Raw genomic sequence first — 26,699 nt, 5'->3', positions numbered from 1 at the left:
AGAAAAATGAGCTGCCCTTGCAGAGTGGGATGCTAATGCTAACGCTCAAAGGAGAAACTGTCAAAAAGAACAGCCATAACAGAGAATTCTGGGTTTGCATATTTTTATTTTGTTTTTTTACATTCTTGATGGAATTTTTATGTAACCATTATGCCACAATCTATGATACACAATGAAAATGGAAATCTGTCATTTACCATTTACATTTCTATGTTAATTTTGTTTTCTACGTATACTGTGGCACAAGTGCATTTATCATATTTCATGCAGCACTGACCTGCCTTATGCAGGCTGAAAGTACAATAAACAGTGCCAGCAATATTTAGCTGCACTCAATTTTTGCCACAGAAACAAGCATTCATAAAAGCATTAAAATACTTTGGGTGACGGCTACTATCAGCTTAATGTTTTGAGCTATAGAAATGGACAAGAGACAGCATTTGCTGCTGTCAGACGCAGTACTTCCCAAGTTCATTAGGTTTCAAAAGTCTGAATTAGCTTGAATGTTTCAATGAGAGAAAAAGCCCAAGGCTATCAGCCTGATTTGAAAGGACACTACTGAGTTTCATTAATATTAGACTAAGTTTGGTTGCAGATCCCACGGTAAGTACCTTACCACATCAAATTTATGCTCTGAAAGGAGGATTAGTTTTTCACCATCACATTGTCTCCAGGCCAAAGAAAGGGACAGCATAAGGCACACATCCCTTTTTGGTAATCTGCTTGGACAAGTAGTACCTGATCATTGCTATCAGTTTTTAATATAGCTTTTTATTTTGACAGGACTAGAAGATTTCCAGCATCACCCGACACTGAATCAGGCATGAACTGCCAAGCCTTATTATGTCACAGCCAAGACAGCAGCAGCAGGGTAGAACTTACTGCCAAGAACACAAGTATGTCCCAGGAGCATGCTCAGGTCAGGGAAGTAATTGGACATGGGTTTGAAGTCTCATCTATGTGTTTTCCAGTCACTTCTTATGAGCGGATGCTCAGCAAATCTAGCATAACCCTCCAGGCACCACAGGGGCACAAGGCCCTTGTGCATCTAGTTACTGCTTCCTGCTTTCAACAAAGGCACGTCCTCATTCCTCTACATCCTACTACACCACTTACTCTGAGCAGTTCCCTCTCCTAGCCAGCAGAAAGAAGGGAAGAAGTCTCCTGCCACTACATAGTCTAGTGTTGCAGAAACTTGCAGTTAGAAGGTTCACTCAGACCCAAGTTCTCCTGGGGCAGAGCTAACAGGACTTCTGACACCACTAGTTCAGTGGTGCCCACCTGCTTTCTAGCAATGCGGAGGAAGCACAAGCAGTGTCACCCTGAGAGCACTCTGCTGTGCAGTGTCTCCCAGGAAGCCAAGCACTCTATCCCTCAAAGAGAAACAACCCCTGCTGTTCTGTCCCTTCCAGTACTTGCTGTACATCAGCCACCTTACACAGAACCAGCTTTTGAGGTTCACTTATGTCACTTATATCAATAAAACTACATGAAAGTACATGGCAATTGATATCCTAATTGATAAGTAAACACAAAGGACAAAAGAAATCAATTACGCCTTTCGTCAATCAGCAACTGTTGCTTGCCCACCTTCCTCTTAACATATAAAAGCACGACTAAATCAGGAATTGCCACTTCGAAGTTGAATTAATATCTGCACAGAGATGTGAGGCAAGGATTAGAACTGGACAAAGCAGTGAACCCACTTCTTGTTGCACAGACACAGATTCCTCATCCAAAAATGATCATTTTATGGGTGCTATCAGGTCTCCACAGTTCCCTAATACCACCACAGAGCAACAAAGCAGGCAGCCCAGTGAGTGGGAGCAGTTGGTGCTGCCACATCTTACTTCTGAAGTCAGTTGATGCTGAATTATTCTGCTGATCACCAACTGCTTTGTCAGCTCATGTGGTCCCATGTAGACTTAATTCTCTGCTCAGCTACATCCAACAAACTTTCTTGGTCACTTTTATTTCTGCCTTCATCACCCTCTTCCACCTTATACCTAAGTGGTCCACATCACTTTTGTTTTCTGCCATAGTTTAGCAGCTTTGTGATCTGACTCCATTTCCAGCCTCCTCACATCACCACCTTACCATCTCCTTCCAACAACCACAGCCAGTACATTTCTCTGTGAAAGCCATCTATCAACTCTTTGCTTTTCGGTTTCATAACTCCTCTCCAATAGATCTAGACATAATTGTCTATACCTTCCTTGTAACAGTGTATCCTGTTTCCTTAGCGGCTCCCAAATGTACTCTCCTCTTTTTTTTTTCAGGGATGTGCATAACTATCATGCTGTCCATGCCTGCTCTACCTACAGTAATTAGACACTGGCCACAATCTGGAATTGGAGGCTTATTGAGCTAGACTTACTGAGCATCCTTGGATAGGACACTCTCTTGTGCCAAAGAGGTCCCAATCTAAATAGACAAGTGACAAAAAACAGTGGAAGGTAAGTTGGAATTATTTTTTTTCTTACAAACTGGGGAGTAAGGTGCAGATTAATGAAGTCAGGTGCTGCATTGTTTTATCTGGTAGAGCAAAAATACATGATTTTATTATGCATAATTTTATTCCAGTAATTTTCCCCACTTTTATTTACTCTTTCAGATGCAGTGATTTGAGATACTACTAGTCAGAGATGGGTCAGTGCCCTGCAGTTAGAATGTCTTTCCCTCAAAAGCCTCCAGGTTGAAAGCTGTATCCAAGAACCTTCTGAGCGACACCAGATGTGTGTTCTTGTTGCCTGTGGCAGCTGCAGCAGCAGGCTCTCGGCCAACATACCTTTGTGACAAAAAGAATTGGGCAGACAAATGAGGTGAGAAGAGAGACTATTTTGACACTAACAAGCACGACACCATGCTGCTACATGCATTCAAGTCAGCTTGGCAGATTTGGACATTTAATCATCAATCTTTCTTAAATAAAAATCAATCTAAGCTGTAACATCAGTTATACCTTCTGGTCAGCTTCCCCCTCTTCCCCCCCCCATCAATATTAAGCTACATCTTCTCCCCATCCCTCCCAAGGCAGGCTACACTGTCTCATAATTAGGTAACTTGCTTTTGGCGATGAAGACTCATTCCTCTGACAGCTGCATGGCCAGATCCAAGAGTCAATCATCTAAAATAAATACAAAGGTACCTGAACTGAGCTCTCAAAAGAACTGTTTCCTCCAGAAACCTAATATTTGGAGTGAATTTCTTAAAAAAAGACAGAATCTTAGACAAAAAGGGAGAAAAATACATGAGAGCTAAGTGCTGTGCTAAATGGCAATAAATATAGAGTTAATTGCTACTGATTTTCTTTTAGAACTACAAGGAGGAGCCAGATATGCATGATATATTTCTGAAAGTCATCTACACTTTTCCCTCTTTCACCCAAGAAACCAAACTCACAGGTTTTGATTTGTGAAGAACATGACTTCCCTGTAAATAACATCCTCAAAAAAACTCCCCAAAACCAGCCAAACTTAAAAGCAAACAAACCAACCCAGGAGACAAAGCAATTTTTCTCATACCATATAGGTCGAGTGTGGTTCACAATAGTGCGGAAACGAGGTTTGACATAATCATAGTATCCACTGTTTTTGTGTTCCTCCTGACACCAAACTAGATCAGCACCCGGATACTTCTCAAGTTCTTCTTTCAGCAAGTCAAAAGGGAATGGTGATATCTGGAAAGAGAGGGTAATAACTGGTAAAGCTTTCTCCTACATGGTTTTGCCCATGGTAGGAAGGCCTTTTATCCATCAGCTCTTCCAACCAACCATTACAGTTAAGCACTTAGTACCTAATATACTTGCTACATGTTCTTTAAAGTGACTTGTATTTCTTTAATTGACTTCCTGCTGTCAGAAGTGAATACACATATATTTTATACTTGCACCGGTATGAACAGAAGTAGGTGATAGTCCGTATCTCCTGCATTCCTACAGTTTTTCTAGTGAAGTCCTTAATTAGTGAATGATAATGTAGCTGCAAAGTGTACTATTCACAACATTTAAGCATAGTAGATTCAACATACAAATTTAAGGTGCCATTGCATTGTAACCTTCACTTCGTTATGTTGCTCTGGAAACATCATCAAGCTTTCTAGATCTCATTGTCCAGTATACAATTGATAAGTTCCTTCACCACAAGGACATTAAGTAACATCTTGTAAGATGCAAAGTGCTATAAAAATACTATCACCATCCTTTCTGGCAAGTTTTATCTATTTAAAAGCATAGGAACCCCTTGCTGAAAGTCTCCCCGAAGACTGTGTCCTTCTGAGAGCTCACCTGTTCAAGTCTGGTTATAGCTACTTGCTTCTCCAGGTCTTGATTCTTTCTCTCTTTCACCAGATCATAGTAAACTTTTCCTGTGCAGAAAATCACTCGCTTGACATCATGTGGTGCATGGGCTGCCAGTCCGTTCTCAGGAATCACACGTTGGAAAGTGGTACCTAGTTAGAATACAAATTAGAAAAGCGCTCTCAGAGGAACAGACATTGCAACAAAGCAGCCCAAAAAACAGTTCTTTACTTGGCAACTAGCAGGTTGCAATGATTATAGGGTTCTGCTGACTTTCTATTCCTACTTTTCAGATTGGTAATTCTGCTACAGTGACTTTCAGCAGTTTAGTTTCAAGAAGTTAGAAGATTGTCAATAATCCACTTGTCACACTTCACAAAACACATTAAGAGTAGCTTCTTTTTTTAGCTTAGTGTTGTGCATTACACCTTTAATTTTTAGTTTATTGGATAGCCCACCTTTGCTTCCGTTTTTTTTTCAGAGAATTACCTGAAATACTGTTTCTTCTTTCCAAGATGATCTCAACCATCTAACATTAATATAGGTTTAGAAAATTTTAGAACATTATTATATAAAAGCATAGCACAAATTCATAATGCAACTAAATCTGGCAATTGCAGAAATATTTACACAAGCACACATATTACTGCCATATATTTATGTGATTTAAACATCTGTTTGAGAGCTAGAGCGGCATTAGCCAGAAGAAGAATTAGCATAGTACTGAGCCACAAGTGTAAGCGATAAGATGCAATTTCAGATGCATATGCTCAATGGTAGGTATCTCTTCCCCTGTGATACCACCTCCCAGGAGAACAATTTGCTTGGGATACATGAAACTAGAAGAGGAACTTGATGGTCTAAAAGATCCTTATATGACTGATGAAAACTATTCCCACAGTAACCAACTGCAAGGTAGCAGACAGCAACATGACCTCCCAGTCTGAATCAGCACACTCACGTACCAGGAGAATAAGCTCCCATTCGAACCATTTATCTTGGGGGTAGAAAAGCAGCAGCGCAAATATATGAAAGAGGAACTGATTTATGTCAGAATTATTCTGTCTCACTGAACAGCAGAATTCATCATTAAAAAAGACCGAATCTGTGCTACATTGAGTCAGCTGGAGTCAGTTTTCCTCTCCTTCTCAGCTTTCCATTAAAAACAGAGCAAAAAGAGTTAGCTGAGAGTCAGCAATACTTTACTACTTTCTTGCCTCTTCAGCAGGAACATAAAAGTATGTCAAAATTCAGTGTTAATTAGGAGTTTGGCCACTATTGAGGATTAGCTTGAAACAGAAGGGACTCCCAAGACAAAATGACAAATCACAATCCCTATAGAATTTCTAATCTGAAATCTGTTGTGACATGGCAGCCACAGAACTGAATATTGTAAAGAAAAATGTGCCCTTCATTCTTCCAAATAGGCACAGTTTGATTCCAACCTATCCATCACATATGGAGGGTGCAGATAGTACACAAAGAACAATTCAATTTTTGTATGAAGAGCAGAGGCACCTAATAGCCTATCGAGGGGAACATCCCTGCAGAGAGGGAAATGCACTTTAAGATTAATGATTGGTTACAAGACAAGCCTCTTAAAATTAAGAATGCATACTCAAAAGTTGATTTTTCAGCAAAAGTCCATGCTAGATCTCACTACACCAGCTCCACAGAAATTATACCAAAGGAAAAGGCAAACTGTCCAGAACAGATTCTCTTCTTCACAGCCTGACACATGACTTAACATAACTAATTATTTGTCCATAATACTTTAAGGTGACCTACCAGATACCATTTCATCAAAACTGGATTTAGCTTCTGGATGCCTCAGCAGTGACTTGGGTGTCAAAATAATCAGCTGTAAAACAGAATTTTTTTCCCAAATTCAAGAGCTGCTTTATCTACATTCTTACATGCAACATATGTAGCACTGTTCATACTAAAACACACAAACTGAACATGCTACAGATCAAATTAATGTGATTAATGAACAGTAAACACAATACTTTTTCCCCTGTTTTGAATGCCTAGGAAGTTTCAAAATTACTCAAAAGATTTGGGTAGTGCACTCCCTTTAAAGGTTCTCAGGAACTACTGCTTATGCTTCTTTTAGAGAGCAAAATAAAATCACAGGCTACGAACCAGTAAAACATCCAACAGTTGTATCTTAGGTTTTTGAAGTTCCACCAATTACATGCAGATTATAGTCACGCAACCTATTAACTACAGTGTCTTGACAAGCTTATCTGAAGGCCTGAAAAGCCAGAAAGAAGTAAAACTGAAAATCAAGTCTCATAATTGTAGCACATCAGAGCTGAGTTTCATTCCATCAAATCAGCAACTTCAATCTGTGTTCAGTTAAGATTTTTCACCAGTGATTCTTGTTCTTTTTAGCAGTATGCCATACGCAAACACCCCTCCTTATGTGAGGATTAATATACCTAGAACAACCAGGTCCATTATAGTAACTTTACCGGTTTTCTGAATGGCAGCAAGATCTGTCTTCTGAGGACATGAAAGTAATTGGCTGGAGTAGAACAATTCACCACAATCCAGTTGCATTCATACAGCTGGGAAACTTCAAACTGCTCACTGAACTCCTGAGAGAGACATTAAAGGCATTGGAAAAAAAATGTCTACAGGATCAGAAAAACAGGCTCAAAAGCTATACTTCTATTTCTGACTCTCAGCAACTCCCTTCCTCAAAAATACTTCATTAGCAGATCTCTGCTGAGATTGTATGATTAGCTAGGGAAACATCCCCACAAATCACTCTCTTCTGTTTCTACTTCTTCCTAAAAATGTATGTAAATAAATGCATAAACCTTCCATTAATTTTAGCAAGGTGGGAAGTCCAGGAACGATGGGCGAGGAGGACTAGGACTTCAGTAGGTGGAAGACACAAAATAGAGCCCCTTTGAAAGAATCTTAAAATTAGAATTCATTTTTTGAGTGTATAGATAACTCTCCAATTTTTTTGGCAAGTGTCCCATCCTCTTATGCTTTTTAACACATAAATTTAATGTTTTATATTTTCTGTATTTTATGAATATAGGGTGCTTTTATCCACATCTATGTACATATACATTAGGTAAGCATATATGTAGATAAAGGTACAATGATCTCATTACAGACTGGTACATCAGCTAACGCAATTTCCTGGTCCATGGTTAGAGCTCCTGCCTTCTATGATGAAATTTATAACTTGCTTCATTGTGTGCAGTTGTCAGTGCTTAAATGCTGTCAATCAATTAGGTCTTTATTCTGCCAGTTCACTGACAAAAAGTACTCTTAGATGAGAAGCAACATGGCTTTGGAACTATCATTGCCCCAAGGGTAACAAACTTGGGGCCAGAACTGAAACATGCATTTTATTTTGCTTGGTTTTAAATTGGTGGGCTTTTCAATTAATGTATAGCAGAGTTTCATAGGAAATCTGCAGTGGGGAAGTGGATGCCCAGTATCCTGTAGAGCTATATAATTCGTCTGTAAAACTGAATGACCAGAGTATGAAGGTCTTAGCTGAATAAAATTTAGAAGTTTCTTATTTTCATGCTCCCTGCAGTACAATTAACTCCACTGCAAAAAGCTAGGAGTAGTCTCACTTGGCCTCCTTTAGAAATTAGCTAGAGACACCCCTTTGCAGTATGCACAGCAATATAAACAAGCAGAATCCTTGGCCCTGAGGAACAGCCATAAAAAGATCATACTGCCAGAGATTAATTGTTTATGACCTCAGCTTTGCAATGAAGCAGCACATACCTCATACTTCCATTACTTTTACTGGGATCAAGCTAATGTTACATCAAGTTCTGAAACTAAATCTTGACCCACTATACCTACCTAAAAGGGTGCTTCTTACCAAAAAATACGTCTAAAATGTGAAGAACAAAAAAACGATATAGCCTTTGACAAATCTACTTACCGGATAAGCATCAGAATCATCATTGCTCATCTGCAGAAACCTCTCAGGCCTGGCTGATGAATGCTCTGGACCCTAGTAAAGGTATCATTTAAAACAAAATTAAAAAAGCACATCAGCAATTAGACATCATTCCAGGTCACTCACTCATTAATACCTCCTGTCACCCTGGCAGCTCTGCACCAAGCTGCACACCTGTCCCCCCAGTCAAAGGGCATCAGTGGCAGCAGCAGTGAGAAGAGAGGACACACCACAGGACTGGAATTTTTTTTGTCTTTCATAAAATGTTTTCATAGGAGAAGATAAAGTTTCATATGGATTTCCAGTGCTTTTACCAGCTGTAAGTAATTTCTAGCCTCAGTATAGCTGCACAATGAAGACGAATGAAAGGGCAGTTGGGTCCACATGGGCAGAACAATGACCTTGCTAATGCAGGGCAGAAAGGAGCAGGAGGAATGTCAGGAAGAGAAACACCATGTGCCTCAGCGTATGCAATGACTCATACTTCTTTGGACCAAACCACACTTGCATGCTGAGCAGGAGCAAATACAGTTACCTGCCCACTATCCACTATATTAGCAACAAAAGCCGAATCAGGATCTTCCTCCTACCATTGTTCAGTGTTCAGTGCAGGACAAAATAGCCTAGAGGAATGCTTCAGCCAAAATGAACCAAACTACATGTACAGATTATCTGGCAAACTAACTTATGATTAATTTCTGCTTCTTCACATAATGTAAAATACCTTTACATTCCATCCTGTCAAAATACTGAACATTCACAACCACTGTCTCACCAGCAGTACCCAAGGTAATTTCTTTTACTGACAAACATTGTTAGATCCATTTAATACTAGCAAAACACACATGCTGGTCACAGACAATATCAGGAATAAGGAGTGTATCAGTATCTGTTATCTTCCCTCTCATGTCCTTGTTTATAAAGGATGAGAGAAAGCTGTGAGGAGTACAAGAATGCAGTGTGCTTTTTTATTTATTGCTAATGCTGGCAGTCTTTGCTTGTTCAAGTGACAGTTACTGTTAGGAAGGACTTTCATTTTGGAGACAGTTGCAAAGTACTTTAACCTGAAGACATGAAACTATTACACCTCAATTCTCCCCATAGCTACTAAGCTAACGATGTTCATAAACAGCTTTTTTCTTTATACAGCCATCTCTCATTATAACTTACTCTGCTGAAACCTTAACACATGATTTGCAAAATCACTCATTATTTTGACAGCTAGCAGTCCCCCTTGATACAACACATCATCCTCCCTAATTATACGTGCAGAATTCCAGAGTCCAGAGAATGGCCACAAAGATGATCAGAGGGCTGAAGGACATCTCCTGTGAAGACAGGCTGAGAGTTGGACTTGCTCAGCCTGGAGAAGTATCCGGGGAGACCTGAGAGCACCAGTACATAAAGGGGGCCTATAAGGAACATGGAAAGGCACTTTTGACAAGGGCATGTAGTGATAGGACAAGGAGGAATGGCTATAAACTGAATGAGGGGAGATTTAGATTAGATACGAGGAAGAAGTTCTTCACTGAGAGGGTTGTGAGGCACTGGAAGACAGGTTGTAGACATCCCATCCCTGGAAGTATTCAAGGCTAGATTGGACAGGCTTTGAGCAACCTGGTCTGGAAGAAGGTATTGGAAGGGTTGGACCTAGGTCATCTTTACGGTCCCTTCCAACCCAAACTATTCTGTGATTCACTCTATTCCATGGACTAAGGGACTTCAAAGGAAAAAACATGCCCCCGGCAACAAAGGAGTAACAGCCAAGAACTACGCCTTGCACAATTACTCTTTTGAAGTCTGTCTCCACTTTTGAGGTGCCAGATAAACTGATCATAGATGGGTAAGGGCTTGAGAACAAGAAGCAAAGCTGTGCAAAACTATGGTGCACAGTAACAGTCCAATATTGCAATACCTCTGCTGTATAAATCTATTTGCTGTAAATCAAACCTACACAAAAAAGTACAACCTATACATGCACAAACATAGTGCTTCACAAGCACACTGAATTCAGTACACTGGAAACTGAGATGTTACTGGCAAACAATTACAGGAGAGACACGTGAGGCTTCCCTAACATACTCACATATATGCTGCCCCAGTAATAACCTCAATCCAGAGCCTCAGTGTTCACATGCATCTTTGATTTCTCTGCTGACACTGCCAGTCAGATTGCTAGCAACTGCTGCGTGGGATGGGGTACGGTTTATTTCTACTGTGATGACCTACCCAGTAAGACCTATACTGAATCCATTAGCTACTTTCAGATGAGTCCCCAAGGGACCATTAGGCAGCAGTCTTTCAATCACAGCCAACTTGCCTGTGGATGCACGACCTAGAGGTGAAGGGATCCATACCCCATTATGAATCCTCCCCCAAATCATTCTGCCCCCAACACTGTAGTTACAGAGAGAGTAACACTCCTGTAATGGAAAGGTCCTCTGGGAAGATAAAAGATTTCAGTAGCCTGGTGGGATTCTTAAATACTCCAAAACCATCTGACACTAGTAGCAAAATATGCATTTTTCAGAAGATCTGGGCAAATCCTAGCTGCCAAGTGGCTAAGAGAAAAGAAAGATTAACTGTATTGCAAGCAGTAGAAAACTAGCTCCCTTCAGCTGAGTGCTTCCCTGCAGAGGTCCACCCCTCCTGCTGAGGGCACAATCAGGCTGTCCCCTCAGGATTCGTATTTTAAAAATTTAATTTATCAAAACTCTTATGAACAGCATTAGACCCGTTATTCTTTATGCACAAATGGGCACAGAAAGACATTCATAAGATATGAATGCGCCCCGGTATATCAGGACAGGATTATAATTGCATGGAAACAAACTAAATTGGTTGTGAGAATGGAAATGACGCAGTTTGCAGTGAAAGGGTCTACAGCATTTATACAGATGGAGATTGCCACTGTGGCACATACTATGATTTTCTTAGTAGAAGGCTAGAAACATACATGCATCAATTCACGAACATTAATACATTTGAAAAGGGAGAAAATTAACCTAGCCTGACATGATGTTCATGTAATGTTTAAAAATAATTTAGAAGATTTGAAGAACAATTCTACTGTGGATATGAACTTCACATAACATTATATACAGAGCGTGCCCATGCCCTTTCCCACTATGACACTGTCTAGTTCCTTCTGCAAGCCACAAAGAAAAGAGAGTCGACAGCTAGTGGAAGCATTTTCCTTTTCAGAAAGAGGGAAATTTCTTATTATATCACAGTTACCCAATGTCAACGATTTTTGAAGAAGTTTTAAAGTTGTTTAATACCATGTCACTGCAAGACAATCTCGTGCAATTTACACAGACCTACTCCATGCAAAATCAAACCAAGGAAATAGTACTAGACACTAATGATTTCTTTCTTATTGTATGCTAAGAATACAGCTTTCTAGGGGTAAAAGGCAGCATCTTAGGGAAAGATACAAAAAAAAGAAAAAAATTGGGGGCAAGTGGTACGTGCCACTAAGGAGGACACAAAGCTAAGAGCTCTGAAATACTTGTCAGGTTTTTCTGGTTCTCACCAATCAATCTATACACATTTTTTCTGTAGCACTGAGGCAGTCCAACATGCTGAATAGTGCCTTCCTCCCCCCAGCTTTGTATCACCATTGATCCCCAAGACATCTTTGGCTTTTACAGCTACAGCAAAGGCACAGTAGCCAGCATTTACATCCCGCATAAGCCAATCAGTGGCCCCCACCATTCCTTCCATTCCATGTGGCAAGAGCAGGACGATCCCGTTGTGACGAACCCACTTGGCCTGGCCAGAGCTGATGAACTGGTCTATTATACACTGTGCTGTGTTGTGGAAGTCACCAAACTGGGCCTCCCAGCATACCAGGGCGTTGGGACTTGCCATAGCAAAGCCAAGTTCAAAACCTGAGAACCAAACAAATAGGAGAATTAGAAAAGAAACAGACCTGCTGAGAATTCTGTTAATTTCTCATTTTAAAAAAACATTATTAAAACAAAACCAAAATGAGAGCATGAGCTGGATTTTTGTAGCCCTGCTATAAATCATGCAGTTTTCAGTGGTACCACTTCCATCAGAAAACTAGCAAATAACATTTTTCCAATCCTGACTCCAATCCTTCAAACTTTTCCTCAAGCATTTGAATATCATAGGAGTTTAAAAATGAACAATTACAACCCCTCCCTCAGCTGAAACTTTAGTTTGATGTTTTCCTGAGAGCTCACTGAGGTACATACTATCTTTTCCTGTAAAAATCCACTTACAGTCTATTACTGGACTGTTCAAGAAGCTACTTGTTAATTTTATTACTTGCACAGCCCTGCACAACATTGTCTTTTTTTTTTTCCCTCTCATGCAGGCGCTGAACAAAATTAATGGTGACATCCATCTTCAGTCAATAGGCAGGATCATAGTCTTTGGATCTTCAAGAAAGCTTGAACATAATAGGTGCATGGCAAATACATCTGGGGCTGGGGTAAACAATCTTTTCTTTGGCAGAGTTAAGGATCCCTTAGGTCTCTGCCTCAGTGTCAGAGTTGACTCTTCATGGGCAGGACATCGCTACTTCAGCTAGTGAAAGCACAAAGACATAACCTTCTCCCTCTCCACTCTGTATCAGAGATTTCAGGTGGTTTACGTAACAGGTAAGTATAAAAATTTCTCCAAACTTGTGCTGTTTGAACTGCAAATTGATCACTCCATACAGAGCAGAAGGGCCACATATTCCCACTTAGTACATCATGTCAGGTTAATACAGCAGGACAAACACAGTGCAGCAGCCCGGCTGACAGCAACTCAGGTGCTGTGCACACAGCAAGCCAGGCAGCTTGCTATCCACTCTTAAAACTTGCCAAGGACCAAACATAACTGTAAGCTCTTGACAGGCCCCACAACTATCTCTTAAAAGCAGAAACAAATTCTTGCTCTCACTGAGACATGATGCAGTACAACAAAGCCCCAGCACTGCAACAGGTCCTGGGGAGATAATTGGCAAGAGAGAAAAGAAACCTAAACTGCTACTGCAATGTAAGCTAGGTAATTGATTTCTAGTAGCTCTGCAAAGGTCAAAGATAGAAAACTACAAGGGTGCTTGCATATGCTACGCAACCTCTACTGTGTAACTAAAAAACATGCAGAATTTCGTGTCAAGTCAAAACATGAAAACCTAGCTATGTGCAATGTCTCAGTTTAATGTTAAATTTAAACCATTTTTCCATACCATGTTCCATAGTGAACACCTAAACGCATCCAACAATATAAAAATATATATTCGATCTCTGCTCATATTTTCCTTTCACATTTTGATATAGCTAGGCCTGGAGTGCTGAGCAAACACCTGTACTTATATTCTACACCTATAGTTTTGAATTATTAAACCCTCCAAAAAATAAAGCTCTCAGTAAAAAACAGTACTATGTAGCACTGTTCTGGACGTTAAGGTTCTGACTGAAGGAAAATTGATTCAATACATATATAGAATAAATATTTGCTGGATAAATATGGTTTATGTTGAAGTTTTTGAATTCTGCACACAATATAAAGATCTGTTTCCAAATACAGAACTGCAGTAAACAAAGGAGAGTGAAGACAAGCATTCCTGCCTTAAAAAAAATGAGAACTAATGAACACGTGGTTACAGAAAGTTTAAACTAACTTGTCCAGTTCTACAAGGAAAATCTTCAACAAAACTAGTGAGAGTAGTCATGAATCAACTAAGTCCCTCTGTAATACAAACTACAAGAAATATCCTTCCAACACTTGACATGAAGTTTTGACATAGATCATCTGTGCATGAAACTGAAATTACTTTAGCTTTACTCAATGATTACAGCTAAATCGGGACTACAGGATTTCTCCAACTCCAGGATCAGGCTCTTCAGCCAGTGTCAGTATACAGACTTTCCTGGAAGGTTAGCAGAGGGACAACTGCAGGACAAATTAACTGTTTAAGACAAAAAGCAACAAGAGCTTCAAGTGAAATGTTTTACTCACAGTGAAAACAGTTTTACATATTGTTTTTATAGTGTGTCTTCACAGTCTACTCTTTGGTAATTCCAGCCCAGCTTTTTGTTTACCAGCAAGAAATCTTTGAGTCACTTGGCTTCTGGACTCCTGAACTCTGAATAGTCCATCCATGACTCCAGCAGATGCTCATGTTCACACCAAAAGGCAACTAGGAAGTTAGAGGCCAAAAGGAGACTGGTAAGTCAGTCAGAAGGCCCTTCATCTTTGAGTCACCGTGACAGTGCATTACCAAAGAGGATGGCTTTTGCTGACCATTCCTTTGGCCTGAGTGACCTTTCTTTCAGAACATATTTTAAATCTCTGTCCTCCTTATTTACGTGATTCTATGATTGTTTTTAGCACAATGCAAACAGTAGGGAAAAAAAATACACAACTCCTTCAAGGCATATTCCCAAAGGTATCTGAAAAATAGATTTCCCTAGATGGGCTTGAATCCCATTCTAATTTTACACAAGCATTAAGAGACCATTTCTACTGATTGGGTGACATGCTTGAGAAAATATGCAATATGTTCAAGACTTATTTGAGCATATGCTGCTCTCTGTAAGGATAGGGTAATCTAGTTTTAGAAAAGAATGAACTGAGGTCTTGACAGCTTAGAGTTACCAATAATTATGCAGGGCTTTTCAAAGGGTATGGAGCAATATGCTTATTTAAACCTTAGTCAGAACACACACATAATCCTGTTTCATAGGCCAAAATCACCCCTAAAATTTACATGTTAGAAACAGTGTCATTTCTCATTTGCTACCTTGTTGTCACCTTTGTGCCAATAATCTCCACAAGGTGCAAATGTCCCAGGTGAAGCTGCATTAAAGGTGTGATCCTAACACAGATACCTTTTGCAAGCTTTCTGACAGCCATAAAAGTATCTGGGAAAATATATTCAAATGTAATCTACACATTTTGATTAATATTTTGAAATTAGTTTTGCCAAGACTACTATTTCACAGAACATGTGTTTGTGGTAAAGCCATCATTGGTATACCAGAACTCATTTTCCACCTGGCAAATGACAATGAGAGTTCCTAAAATTAAAGCTATTATAGCAAGGGATTCTGTCAAGAATTACTTACTCCTACCTGCACGTGGAGAAAATAATTTAAAGAACAAGATCTGAAGTGCTAAATTAAGTATATATATATATATATATATATAGGTGGAAAGTCATCTAGACAGATACAGGTGAACAAACCCAGGAGAAGGTGAGGCGTTTCTCCTGAAAGTGCTTTGTCAAGACACCAGATGAGTCAAGATCAGGGAAGTTGACCTGAGCTAGAAAGACCCCACAGTTCTAGAGATGGGATATGAACATCAGGGGAGCAGGTTTCTACACAGGACCCTCATGAAGGCTCAACCTCAGACCAGAGTAAAGGGTTAAAACTGCAGCAGAGACTTGCAAACTTTTATTATGTCTGCAGAGACAAGACCTGAACATTTCTTCAGAATTGTGTGCAAAGTTTAAAGGATTAACTCTCGCATAGCTAGAAACAGAAAGGCTTAAGCTGTGAGGAAATCCAGCAACAAGACAACCAGGCTGCAAGGTGTAGCTTTCAAAGAATGACAGGTAAAGAATCTGCACACCAAAGGGTGGAGGAGAGCTACTGGCCAGCTCCTGAACACCAGGCAGCTGCTCAGGGCTCAGCACATCAGGGCACAGGAGACCAGGACCCAGCACAGCAGTTTGGTAAACTTCCAAACTGAGGAGAGATAGGAAAGAAAAACACACAGCACTTGACTAAGGTTGCAAAACTAATGTTTTAATTGCTGAACTTCATTAAGGTCCCTAGATGATAGGCGCAGCAGAAATGCTTGTTTCTATTAGTCCAGTTCCTGCTGTGCTCCCTTACTGTTCTTTTTGTCACTCTGGAAAAGAAAGAGCTGTTGTCAAGCAAAGTGGCAGCTTACGCAGCATATTAGCTGTTTTTTCCCCATAGCACTCTTCATGATCGTTGTAAGAACTGTAGTTTTTCAATTAACATAAGTAAAACTACAGCTTAATTCAATATGATTTCAAAGTCACTTAAGGCATGAACATTAACTAATGGTTATAGAGGGCTTATCAGTGCAAGGACTTAATGTCAGAATGAGGAAAGTTACAAATTGAGATTTGTGCTATGTTTAACAGAAAATCTAAGCACAGGAACTAACAGAGGGACATGCACCCTCTCACAAACCCAAACACAGCCCAGGAGAGTGTGAAGTTAACACCCATCTGGTGGCTGACCCTATTAAACAGAAAGACTGATGCCTTCTTAGAGCTCCATGCAGATGCCATTGAAAACCTGGTCCTTGGTTACTTCAGTCTGTCATATTTCCCAACACAATTTCTGACAGATAACTGTATTTGCTACTCCCATTCTTAAAAACATGTTGTTCTGCATGAGCAGTAATACTACATACCTCATCCTAGAACTGTATTGTAAGAAAAGGTTAAATCAATACCTGTCCTCCTCCCTTTATCTTCTGTTTTAAACATGACCTTCCCTCTTGAAAAAGCTGTACTCCAGGTCTCATGGTTCAGGAATTTGCTGAACTACACTAGTCTCAAGTGTATCTTGCCTGCATATTCCCTGGAAGTTCCCAGTACGGGATGCCATAGCCCAAGACCGCTCAAAACTCCTACTGAACTTGACAGAGAATCACACCTTGATGGACAATCAGCATTGAGGGCAGTAAAGAAAGACTGGAGATTCCTTCAAGTATTTAAAAAACAGGTAGCATGGAGCACCTGTAAGTTACTCTTGCTTTTCTCCTTCATCTTAATCAGCAAATAAACTCAGACAAACTTTTTAGCTTAAATGACTTCACACAGACATCATTTATACTACCAGACATTCAGATTCAGTAAAAGGGAAAATTTATAGCTAGATGAGTGGATGCACAACTAAATTGCAATAATCTGGATATAGCTAAAAATAGTAGATATAAGATGTCAAATAAAGTTATCAGAGGTTGTTAAATACTCTGATTTAATGCCCCAGTACACACACTCCATGGCTTCCTGTGTACAAAACATATGCAACTGTTTGAACTAAAAGTTAACAAGACTGCCTTAGTTTTATATAGAAGTTAAATCAGTCTTGCCAGAGTATCATTCTAATCGAGCAGTTACATCCTAGGTGTTTCTAACCAGCTCAACAATAACTTGGTGCAAAGCTCACAGCTCTGAAGAGATGCCAGCCTTCAGTTTATGTACCTGCCAAGGAAATAATCTGTAGTTTTATCATACTGGGCTGTTCAATCCAGTTGACTTTGCTCTAATTCACAGAAACTAAGGGAATTCCCAAAATGCTTCTGAGGTGCTGCATGTTAACACAGTCATAAATTAAATTCTTAACACTTTTTTTTTCCTTTTACATCTTCTCACAACCTTCTCTCCCCTCACCAAATACTTTAGGCCACTAATCCCAAAGTGTTCCTTGTAACACCTCATATAGTAGAGTGTTGTGGTCTAAACCCAGCCAGTAACTCAGCACCACGCAGTCGCTCACTCACACTGGAAGGGACCTTAAAGATCGTCTCATTCCAACCCCAATAACTAAAGTACAATATAGTGATAATAGAAAGAATACCAACAATAACAATAATGATAATAATAGGAAACAACAAGAGAAATAATGAAAACTCAGTAAACAGCAGTGATTCTCAAAACAATTGCTCACCATCTGTCGACCAATACCCAGCCCAACCAGCGCAGTGATTGGTTCCTTCCAGATAACTCCCCTCAGTTTCTATACTGGGCATGACATGCTGTGGCATGGAATACCCCTTTGGCTAGTTTGGGTCAGGCCTGTCTCTGCTTCCTCTTGGGTTCTTGTCCCCCTCCTCACTGGCACAGCATGAGAGACTGAAAAGTTTCAGTCCTTGACCAGGTTAAGTGCTACTTAGCAGCAACTAAAACATCAGTGCGTTACCAGCATTGTTCTCAGACTAAACCTAAAACACAGCACTGTACCAGCTACTAGGAAGAAAAATAACTATTACAGCTGAAATCAGGACAAGAAGAAACAGCAGTTAGAGAAAATAAAGTGTTGGGGGTTTGCTACACCTGAAGAATCAACTCATTGAACTGTAAGCACTCACTTATTCTTCCATGTACTAAAAAGGAGACCTGGTGATGTTACCAGCCAAACAGGTAACAATTCTAATAGCTCCTCTTTGACTGAGATGCCACATGTTCACACACTACTGCTTATCCCAACACTGTCTCTCTATAGATACAATACACAAGAGTAAACATGTTGGAAAAGGCTGATATATAAAAACCAGATAAGGAGAGAAAACTTAATTATAAAATCACTTCAACATAGAAACATGACATTTCTAGGGGAAAAAAAGATCATCTCATCAACTATTTCTAGAAATTTAATTTCCTTTACTGTTAGAAAACAGCTCAGACATAAGGGATTTAAAGTTCTTAACAACTAAAAATATTGATATTATTAGTTTTGAAGGACCTGTCATCACATCTGCTGAAGCAGGACTGCACAGAACTGGTATTCTTGTTTTCAGTTTATGAAAAAGCCCCTATTTTGTCCTATTGCTTGTACTCAATTAAAGTTATTAAATTGACTTTCACATTTCTGCTGCTGGGGAAGATGGAGGAGCAACAGTGAGCAGGATGGGATCAAGAAAGAGAAAGAAAGAGAGCCCACTTAGTTAATTTTTATAGAACAGATTTGTGGCAATCGGAATTGCCCTTCACACTGTATCAACAACAGAATTCCTAGACCTACTGAAGTGTAAGTTTTGGAATAAAATCAAATTGCAACCATATCCAGACACATCCCTTTCACATTTGGATATGTTATTTGAATATTAAAAAACAAACAAACAAACAAAACAAAAACAAAACCAGAAACCTATGACACACTTACCCATTACATTTGCAGCTACAGTGTAAATTGGCTCAAGTTAAGAAAGCCCAGACCAAACCATGAAAAAGAACAGGAAATTGGAAACAAACATCAAAGAAAAAGTCACTCTCTGAAATTCAATTCTTGCTTTTTAGCTATGCCAATTATTCTTATTGTGTTTATACACATCCTCTCTTGCAAACTATTTACAGTTTACGTTACTATATTAGCTTATAGAGATACAAACTTCTGTTCACATTGATTCTGCCACAGAGCTAACAAAAATACCTACAAAATCTCAGCTCTTCAGCTCACACTAAAGCTTACCAGTTTTATACCACTTTAATTTTAATATTATTAGCAATAAGTATTATGTAGCATATGTAAAAATGACTAAGTGATCAAATTTTTGGAACTTTACAGCAGCTATCAATTCCCATCTTCATCTCCTACAGTGCTTCATCCTTTTCCTTCACACTAGCTCTGAAATGGATATGAAAAAATATTTTATTATTTATCCACACAATCAACAACATTTTTGATAAATTATTAGATGTATTGGTTTTGTGCTCCACGTTCCTCTTGCCACCCTCATCATGTCAGTGAGGTTATTCATTCTCTGTGGCTGAAGGTAAAATGCCTGTCCACTACCAAAAATATAATTCACTATGAGTAATGCTATCACAAGTATTTGTTTTCTTGAACTAGCATGTTCAGAATAGCAGTTCAGATAAGGCTGGCATGGATTTTTATGTCTGTATTACAAAGCGTCCTTGATTCTGTTGACAGTTCCTTTCCTTTTGAGAAAGCATTAGGTGCATGTTCCAGCATTGCCACAAGCAACCACAGAAGGTGGAAACCTTCAGTTGAATCCCAAAACTGTAAAATGTGGGGATGCTTGTTTAAGGGACGCCAGAACCTGAGAGGAAGAGCTTTGATATTTTATATATAACTCTGTTACAGCTTTTTTCTGTTTTCTTGCTGAGCTCTGCTTCTTGTATAGCTACGTTATTCTCTGAAATTAATCTTCTCTCATTACTATGTAATGTCCCACTGAATACTAATGGAACTGATTCTGTGACTTATCCACCAAAAACTACTTTAGTCTCCCAGTTTACAGTTTTGAAGTACATGCAGGTTCTAAGCAGCCTAAACAAATAGGTGTATTATTTGAAGAGTGCAGAAAGTTCTGCAAAAAAACCTGCAAATTCATATGGTTGATCCACAGGCAAGGCATTCAAAATTTAAAGAAAACAAACAAACCAAAGAAACAAAACCCAAAAGCAAACACGTAATTTTTATAATTATGTGTTATTATGAAGAATATGAATTATGAATTAAGAATATGAATTATGAAGAATTATGAAGAATAATTTTTAATTTATTCTAAAAATGTTAAAAATAAAATATACATTAAAACAGAGACCCACCATAGCACACTGTAAGAAAAAAACCTAAGCTGAGCTTAAAGTTTATACTACAATGATTTTTTAAAAACCATTCAAGGTAAGAAGACAATAATGGACAAATCCTACAATGAACAGAGTAAATTTACTGAATCTCCTGACAGAATGACTTTTTTCAGGGAGTGGAGGGAAATCAGCTTAGGCATTTTGATTGGATTTTAGGCCCCTGCTCTGTAATTCCTGGTTCCCACCTGATCAAAAACATGACTATTATGATAATGTCAAAATACCACAAATGCAGCATTTGCTTATTATTAAATGCTACTAGCAGAAGTTTGGTTTTAGACTTGTCAAACTCAGGTAACAAAGTAAAACTTTGCACCCAGAAAGCTTAACCACATTAAAGCAAAGTCTGAAAAAAATTCCTTTTAATTAGCAGTCATAATTTCCTACATCTTGTTTAAACCTATTAAGATCTGTCAGATAGTTACCCCAAGACATACCTAAGACACCATATTCAGAAAGCGAGCTGTTGCACACAGTATAAGGGGCCTGCTGCTCCCAGAGGTGATTCATGGGAACACATGTTCTCTTGTCAACTTCTTGATCATGAAGCACATGATGACGATGGCTGTAAATAGTTGTTGAAAGCAATTTATTAGTTAAGAATAACTTTGGACTTTAACAGACCTATTTTGAAAGATAAACCATCAAAGCTATGTCCTAGAAAGCATGCAAGCAACACAGTTACCTTTGCTTTACACACAACTCTGGTTTGGCTGAAATCTAGTGATACAATTACCTGTCTAAATACAATTGCTGCACTATATGGACTTTGACTATACAGGCTTGATCTCAAGCACTCATGGAAACTGAAAATACCTTGTCCCTAGAAGAACTAGGGGGAAGGGGAAAAGGAGTACGGAGGTTGTTGCTGTAGAACAGACCATTTAAAGTAAAAAACAAACAAACAAAACAAAACAAACAAAAACAAATAAAAAACCCAAGCAAACAAACAAACAAAGAAAAGGATGAATAAAATTGTTATTAAAAGCATTTCACTTTACCTCCCTGGCAAATTCTATTAATCTTTTTCTTAAAACAACTGTTGTTTGTCTTTTATGCAAAAATGTAATCAAATCAAATCCCAGCAAGAAGACTTGAAACAGTTGTATCCTCTTTCCTGTTATTTGCATTCACATGCACCATTTACAGTTCTATAGAACACCATTAATCAGCATCAGAATGAGGCACAGAGGAATGCTACCAAAACAGAGATGACTGAAGTAATTACTGTAATCCATTAACTCCCTGAGCAGACTAACTGAGTGAATCACACCAATATGTCCACCTTTACAACTGCTAACATAAGGACAGATATTATACTGGTAACAACTACTGTGTGTTGTATAGCTGCCAACACTGAACTGCGGACTGAATCTTTTTGTGTTTCCCTTTGCTATAAAACAAATGCTAGCAAAAGAGCTCTGAAATTTATTTAGGAGTCAACAATATAAGGCCAGGAAAAGACAGAATATTTGAAGAAAAGCATAGGGAGGGAAGTAGATAGAAAGCGGAAAATAGACATACTAGACAGCTGTTAAGCAGAAAAAAATTTTGCCACCATTATGTTATTTTTGTCATTCAGCCAAAGACAGAAGGCCTAGCTAGGTGATGAGCTTCTTCAGCACAAAGTTTTGTGTTTCCCCAGCAAAAGGTGATTACAATGAACATAGACGGACAGCCAGAAATGTACAGACATACAAGCCAGATATTGCTGTTGTGCAATTATCAGGTTTACTGACATCAAATCAGTACAGAATCAAGTCTCTCTCTTCCCCTTTCTTTCCCTTCTCCAGACCGTGTCTCCAAGATGAGAAGGGGCCCAGTGGTTATCTGCAGCTTTATCCAGCTTCTGTCTATTGATAAGACTGAATAATAAAATCCAGATGGCACAGGAATCCTTAGCTAGTCTTCACCAACCTGAATAGGTTTTTATTTGAACAAGTTTTTTATTTTTTCCCTACGTTGCTGTGAGCATAACAATTATTTTTATCTTAAACATCAAGAAAAATCTGGATGATTGTTCTGGAAAATCCTCTTCCACCAAAGAAAAGAACTGAAAATACTATTCTCATGACAAATCTATAAGTGTGTGCTAGACACGACTAGATACCCTCCTGAAACAGGTGGGTAGTTTGCTAAACAATGAACATGTATGTTCCTCTCCCAGGAGAGGATAACCACTTTACAAGACCACACTACTAAAACAAAGGAGGATAAGAAATCAGAGGGGTAGGGGTGGAAATCTCACGATTTTCGGTTTTGTTTTCAGATCTTGTCCAAAGGATTTTGTTAAACATGCCATTTTTTATAGGAGAAAAAAAAGAATGTCCAAAAGACTGGATACTAAATTAACCTCAGCACAGACACACAGCACTGTTCCAGAGAAGACAGGCATTGAAATTTCTCTCTCTTTTCTGCAAGCATTCACAATGAAGCACAGCGCAGCTGCTAGTTCATTCACCCCCAGCAATGAGCTTCACATCAAAGGCTGCAATTAAACACATCGTTAACATGTTACTCCATGGAGAATCAGGTAAGGCAGTAGAACTGTATCTATTTTACCGAATGATCAGATTCTGCATTCCTTCATGCTCCATAGTCATACGTAGTCTCAGTACAAAGGACCTTATTTCACTTTAAAAAGGCTTACCAACTGTCAACATGTTTGCTCACAGGATACCCAAGCTTCAGGTAGCCACCACTGGAATGGTATTTAAAAGACTACACAAGCTGCATCAGCAAATACCCTTCTTTTACTTCTCAGCAATTGGATGAATTGCAGCTGAATTTTTAGTTAAAAAGCAGAAAGAAAAAATATATAATTTCTCTTTTTCAGAAAAAAGGAAGAAAATATCTAAAAACATTTGCTCTGCTATAAATACAATTCTTTAAAATGCTGTATACAGAGACACATGAGATCCGATTACTCTTGAGTGCCAGAATGCAGAACATTCAGACTGATGCTGAATAGCCCCAACTTGCCCTTCCTCAGAGATCACCATACTGTTTGAAAAATGCCAAGGTGTTTCTTTAAGTATGGAACAGCATTTAACAGTTACCACTGTACTCACCTAAAAGTACCCCTCTCCACATCCTGTCCGCTTAGTCGGACGTGGATTCCTTCTTTTAGAAAAGAGCCGAAAGCCATGTATTCTGCTAAGGCCCAGTCAACTACCCTGCTCTTGGTCATTTCCAAGCGGGCTCTCAAAATCCGAGAGAGTCCTATATTGGAATAAATATCAAAAATCAATGGACTTACTTCAGAGGTCTTTTATATTCACGTTATATTCACCTTATATTCACCTTATATTCCTTCCCCACTGGCTAACTCAAATACAGATCCTAATAGGGTCAACAAGTTGTTCTTCTAGAATTAAAGTGCTAGCAAAATAAAATAACTTGTTTCCTCGGCAAAGCGTTGCATAGTGTTCATACCTTGTTTTAGAAGAAGAAAGTAAGACTGGCTGTGTCAGAAACTACTGAGGACAATAAGAAAAGACTCATGGTGAAATACTTCTTCCTAAAGATTTACTTTTACACCTCTAACACCAAGTACTGTTTTATAAGAGACTGAAAATATCAGCTATTGGGTTCATGACTTTTTTCTTCTCTCTTTCTCACTCTCATTTTTCCTTGGCATTTGTCTTACTGGACTTCTGGAGATGCTGCAAAGTGAAACAGGATGGATTGATCAATACTATGAATATCATATAAATGGGGAATTTGTAGCAGCTGCCAAGAGGTTTTCAGTTGGCAAACAATAGCTGTTTTCTTACAGTAAAGGTTTTATAACTTGGTAAGACAAAACACAAGTTAGATATATTCCTGACTAGAAAGTTATCTAATTACAAGAGAAGTGTCATAGGTGCACCTCATATTACCGCTGGTTTTAGCATTAAAAAAACACTTAATAGTGCCTCCTGAGATGGGTGCCTTACTTTCCAGTAAGTCCACAAACCTGCTGCATAGAGGCAGCATTTTCCACAAGGACTTGAAGAATTAAAGGAGGTGTTAACATTATAAAGATACTTTTACCACCCTCAGAGGAAAATCTATTTTAATGAGGTAAGGAACAGAAGTGGCATGATACCAAAAGAACATTATGCTGAGAACAAGCAGCAGGATGTTAACTGACACATTCTCCTTGCCCATAGGATGGAAGAGTTAAAATAAAAGTCACAGGCATTTTCCTCTTTGGGAAATGACCCAGCAGCAGAAATATAAAATCTGAGCAAGAAACCCAGCCACCAGGAGAAACGAAGAATATAGCTGACCTGCATGTATTTTGAAGTCTTTGACTGGCACTGAACTTGCTACATTGCCAATATGAGTCAACATGTCTTCTGAAATGCCAGTTGGAGGACAAGACATGCTCTTGGGTTCTCCATCCACATTAAAGAATCCTTGAAGTAAAAAATTTAGTGAGATGTTCAAGGACTGATCAAGATGTACCTACACTATCTACAATTAATTTAAAAACTCACAACTCTTAAAAAGACATTCTAAGCAGCAAGCTAAACCTGGTTCTTCACCTTTCACTGAGAGACATGATCATTTTGATTGTATGACAACAGAACTTAATCTTACAGGCACACAATGATTTTCTTTGTTTCTGTCTTTACTCCCTGTGAAGTCCAACTGTGGGCAGAGGCAGCCAATAAAAGGCATATGGCACCTCAATCCCTCAAAAAAAAAAACTCTCTGAAGGCAGAGACAGTATTAACATTACAGGAAAAACACTTCTCTACTTAACTGAAAAGACATCTTTTTAAAAGTCCCACCTTACTTTGCATAGTTTTTAACAAAAGCATTGCTTTCAAGTTGATCTGGCAGAATACTTTATTTACTATTAACAAGGGCAAAACAAAGGTCACATATTCTATTTTAAAGGAACACTGTCTGATAAAAAGCATTTAAGAGTCCTAGAATATGGACTTCAAATAAAAGCACAACAATATTAACACTAGGATAAGTGAAAGGATGCTCCTTACCAGGCCAAGGTGAATCAAGCCAGTGCTTGATATGTAGGATCTTATTATCCTTAGATCTAGTATATGCTTCTTCACATATTCTATCATACTTTGCAATTTCTTCCTGTAAAACAAAAACCCTCATTTTAAAACAGATAAACGTAACACCTTTGTATCTTACAGATGAGACCTATCGTTCAGTATAAAACACCCAGTTATTTAACTTCTGAAGAAAATTACAATTATGCAAACAATTTAATTTTATCTAGGATCAAACTGCCTTCTAGAAACATGCTTACCCACATTACTCTAAATTATTTAGTTTATTAAACAGGTGTTACAAAGGAGAGTACCAAGAGCTGAATTTGTAAGTATTACTCTAGAATGAAACAGAACTGAAGTACCAAACATAGCTGACAGTCACACTTAAGCCAACAGTATACAGTGACATTCGTGTCTTCCTACTGACAGCTTCTTAAGCTTGCTTTAATTCTGCTGATCTGTACCTCAAACTCCTGTAGTGTTACAGTCCCATCTGCAATCAGTTTGTCAGCATACTTCTTCAGCACCGGCACCTGCTTATGAATCTGCTTGTACATTAGAGGCTGGGTGAACATTGGTTCATCCATTTCATTGTGTCCCCTCCTACGGTAGCAAACCTACAACGGCAAAGATTATTTCTGTGGATAGGAAAAAATGTAAAATCCAATCTTTCCATTTAATAGTTTTACAGAGATTTTTGGAGGTTTTAGGAGGTATAAAAACAATTCTGGATTCTTGTGGACCTATTACTGTTTTGCTTTGTTTAAATGAAGAAACTAAAGGCCATTAAAATCAAAGTATGTTTCTTTACTGGGTCTTCCAAGCCACATAAGAGAGTAGTACATAATACACAGAATGAAAAAAATCAAGACCTACCAAGTCAACCACCACATCTTTATTGAATGTGTTTCGCCATTCTGCAGCTACACTGCACACATACATTACTGCTTCAGGGTCATCAGCATTCACATGAAAAATGGGAGCATTGACCACACGAGCAACATCAGTAGGATATGGAGATGAACGGGCCATACGGGGGTCTGTGGTGAAGCCAATCTAAAAATTCCAGAAACTTCCATTAAAGTAAGTTGGGCATCACCC

General features: G+C 38.8%; 1 protein-coding gene across 3 annotated transcripts in view; it reads right to left on the bottom strand.

The window, feature by feature from the left end:
- Positions 1 to 2,362: 2,362 nt before the first annotated feature.
- Positions 2,363 to 26,699, bottom strand: part of OGDHL (oxoglutarate dehydrogenase L) — a gene marked incomplete at its 5' end in the record, with an annotated part of 44,970 nt that continues 20,633 nt past the window's right edge. For 2 of the 3 annotated variants that reach the window (XM_080621677.1, XM_080621678.1), the window contains 13 exons: positions 2,363 to 2,788; positions 3,525 to 3,679; positions 4,286 to 4,449; positions 6,086 to 6,158; positions 6,775 to 6,900; positions 8,226 to 8,297; positions 11,958 to 12,136; positions 21,024 to 21,151; positions 23,658 to 23,808; positions 24,861 to 24,989; positions 25,578 to 25,680; positions 26,063 to 26,215; positions 26,475 to 26,654. In XM_080621677.1, coding sequence (XP_080477803.1) covers positions 2,665 to 2,788; positions 3,525 to 3,679; positions 4,286 to 4,449; positions 6,086 to 6,158; positions 6,775 to 6,900; positions 8,226 to 8,297; positions 11,958 to 12,136; positions 21,024 to 21,151; positions 23,658 to 23,808; positions 24,861 to 24,989; positions 25,578 to 25,680; positions 26,063 to 26,215; positions 26,475 to 26,654 — 1,737 coding nt within the window. In that variant the 3' untranslated portion in view covers positions 2,363 to 2,664. The remainder of the gene's footprint in view (positions 2,789 to 3,524; positions 3,680 to 4,285; positions 4,450 to 6,085; positions 6,159 to 6,774; positions 6,901 to 8,225; positions 8,298 to 11,957; positions 12,137 to 21,023; positions 21,152 to 23,657; positions 23,809 to 24,860; positions 24,990 to 25,577; positions 25,681 to 26,062; positions 26,216 to 26,474; positions 26,655 to 26,699) is intronic. The other variant, XM_080621679.1, reaches the window with a different exon arrangement.

This window comes from Psittacula echo, assembly GCF_963264785.1.
Source record: "Psittacula echo genome assembly, chromosome: 6".
Classification (NCBI taxonomy): Eukaryota; Metazoa; Chordata; class Aves; order Psittaciformes; family Psittacidae; genus Psittacula; species Psittacula echo.
Note: the sequence above shows the minus strand (reverse complement) of the source record. Positions and strands in the feature narration are given on the sequence as shown.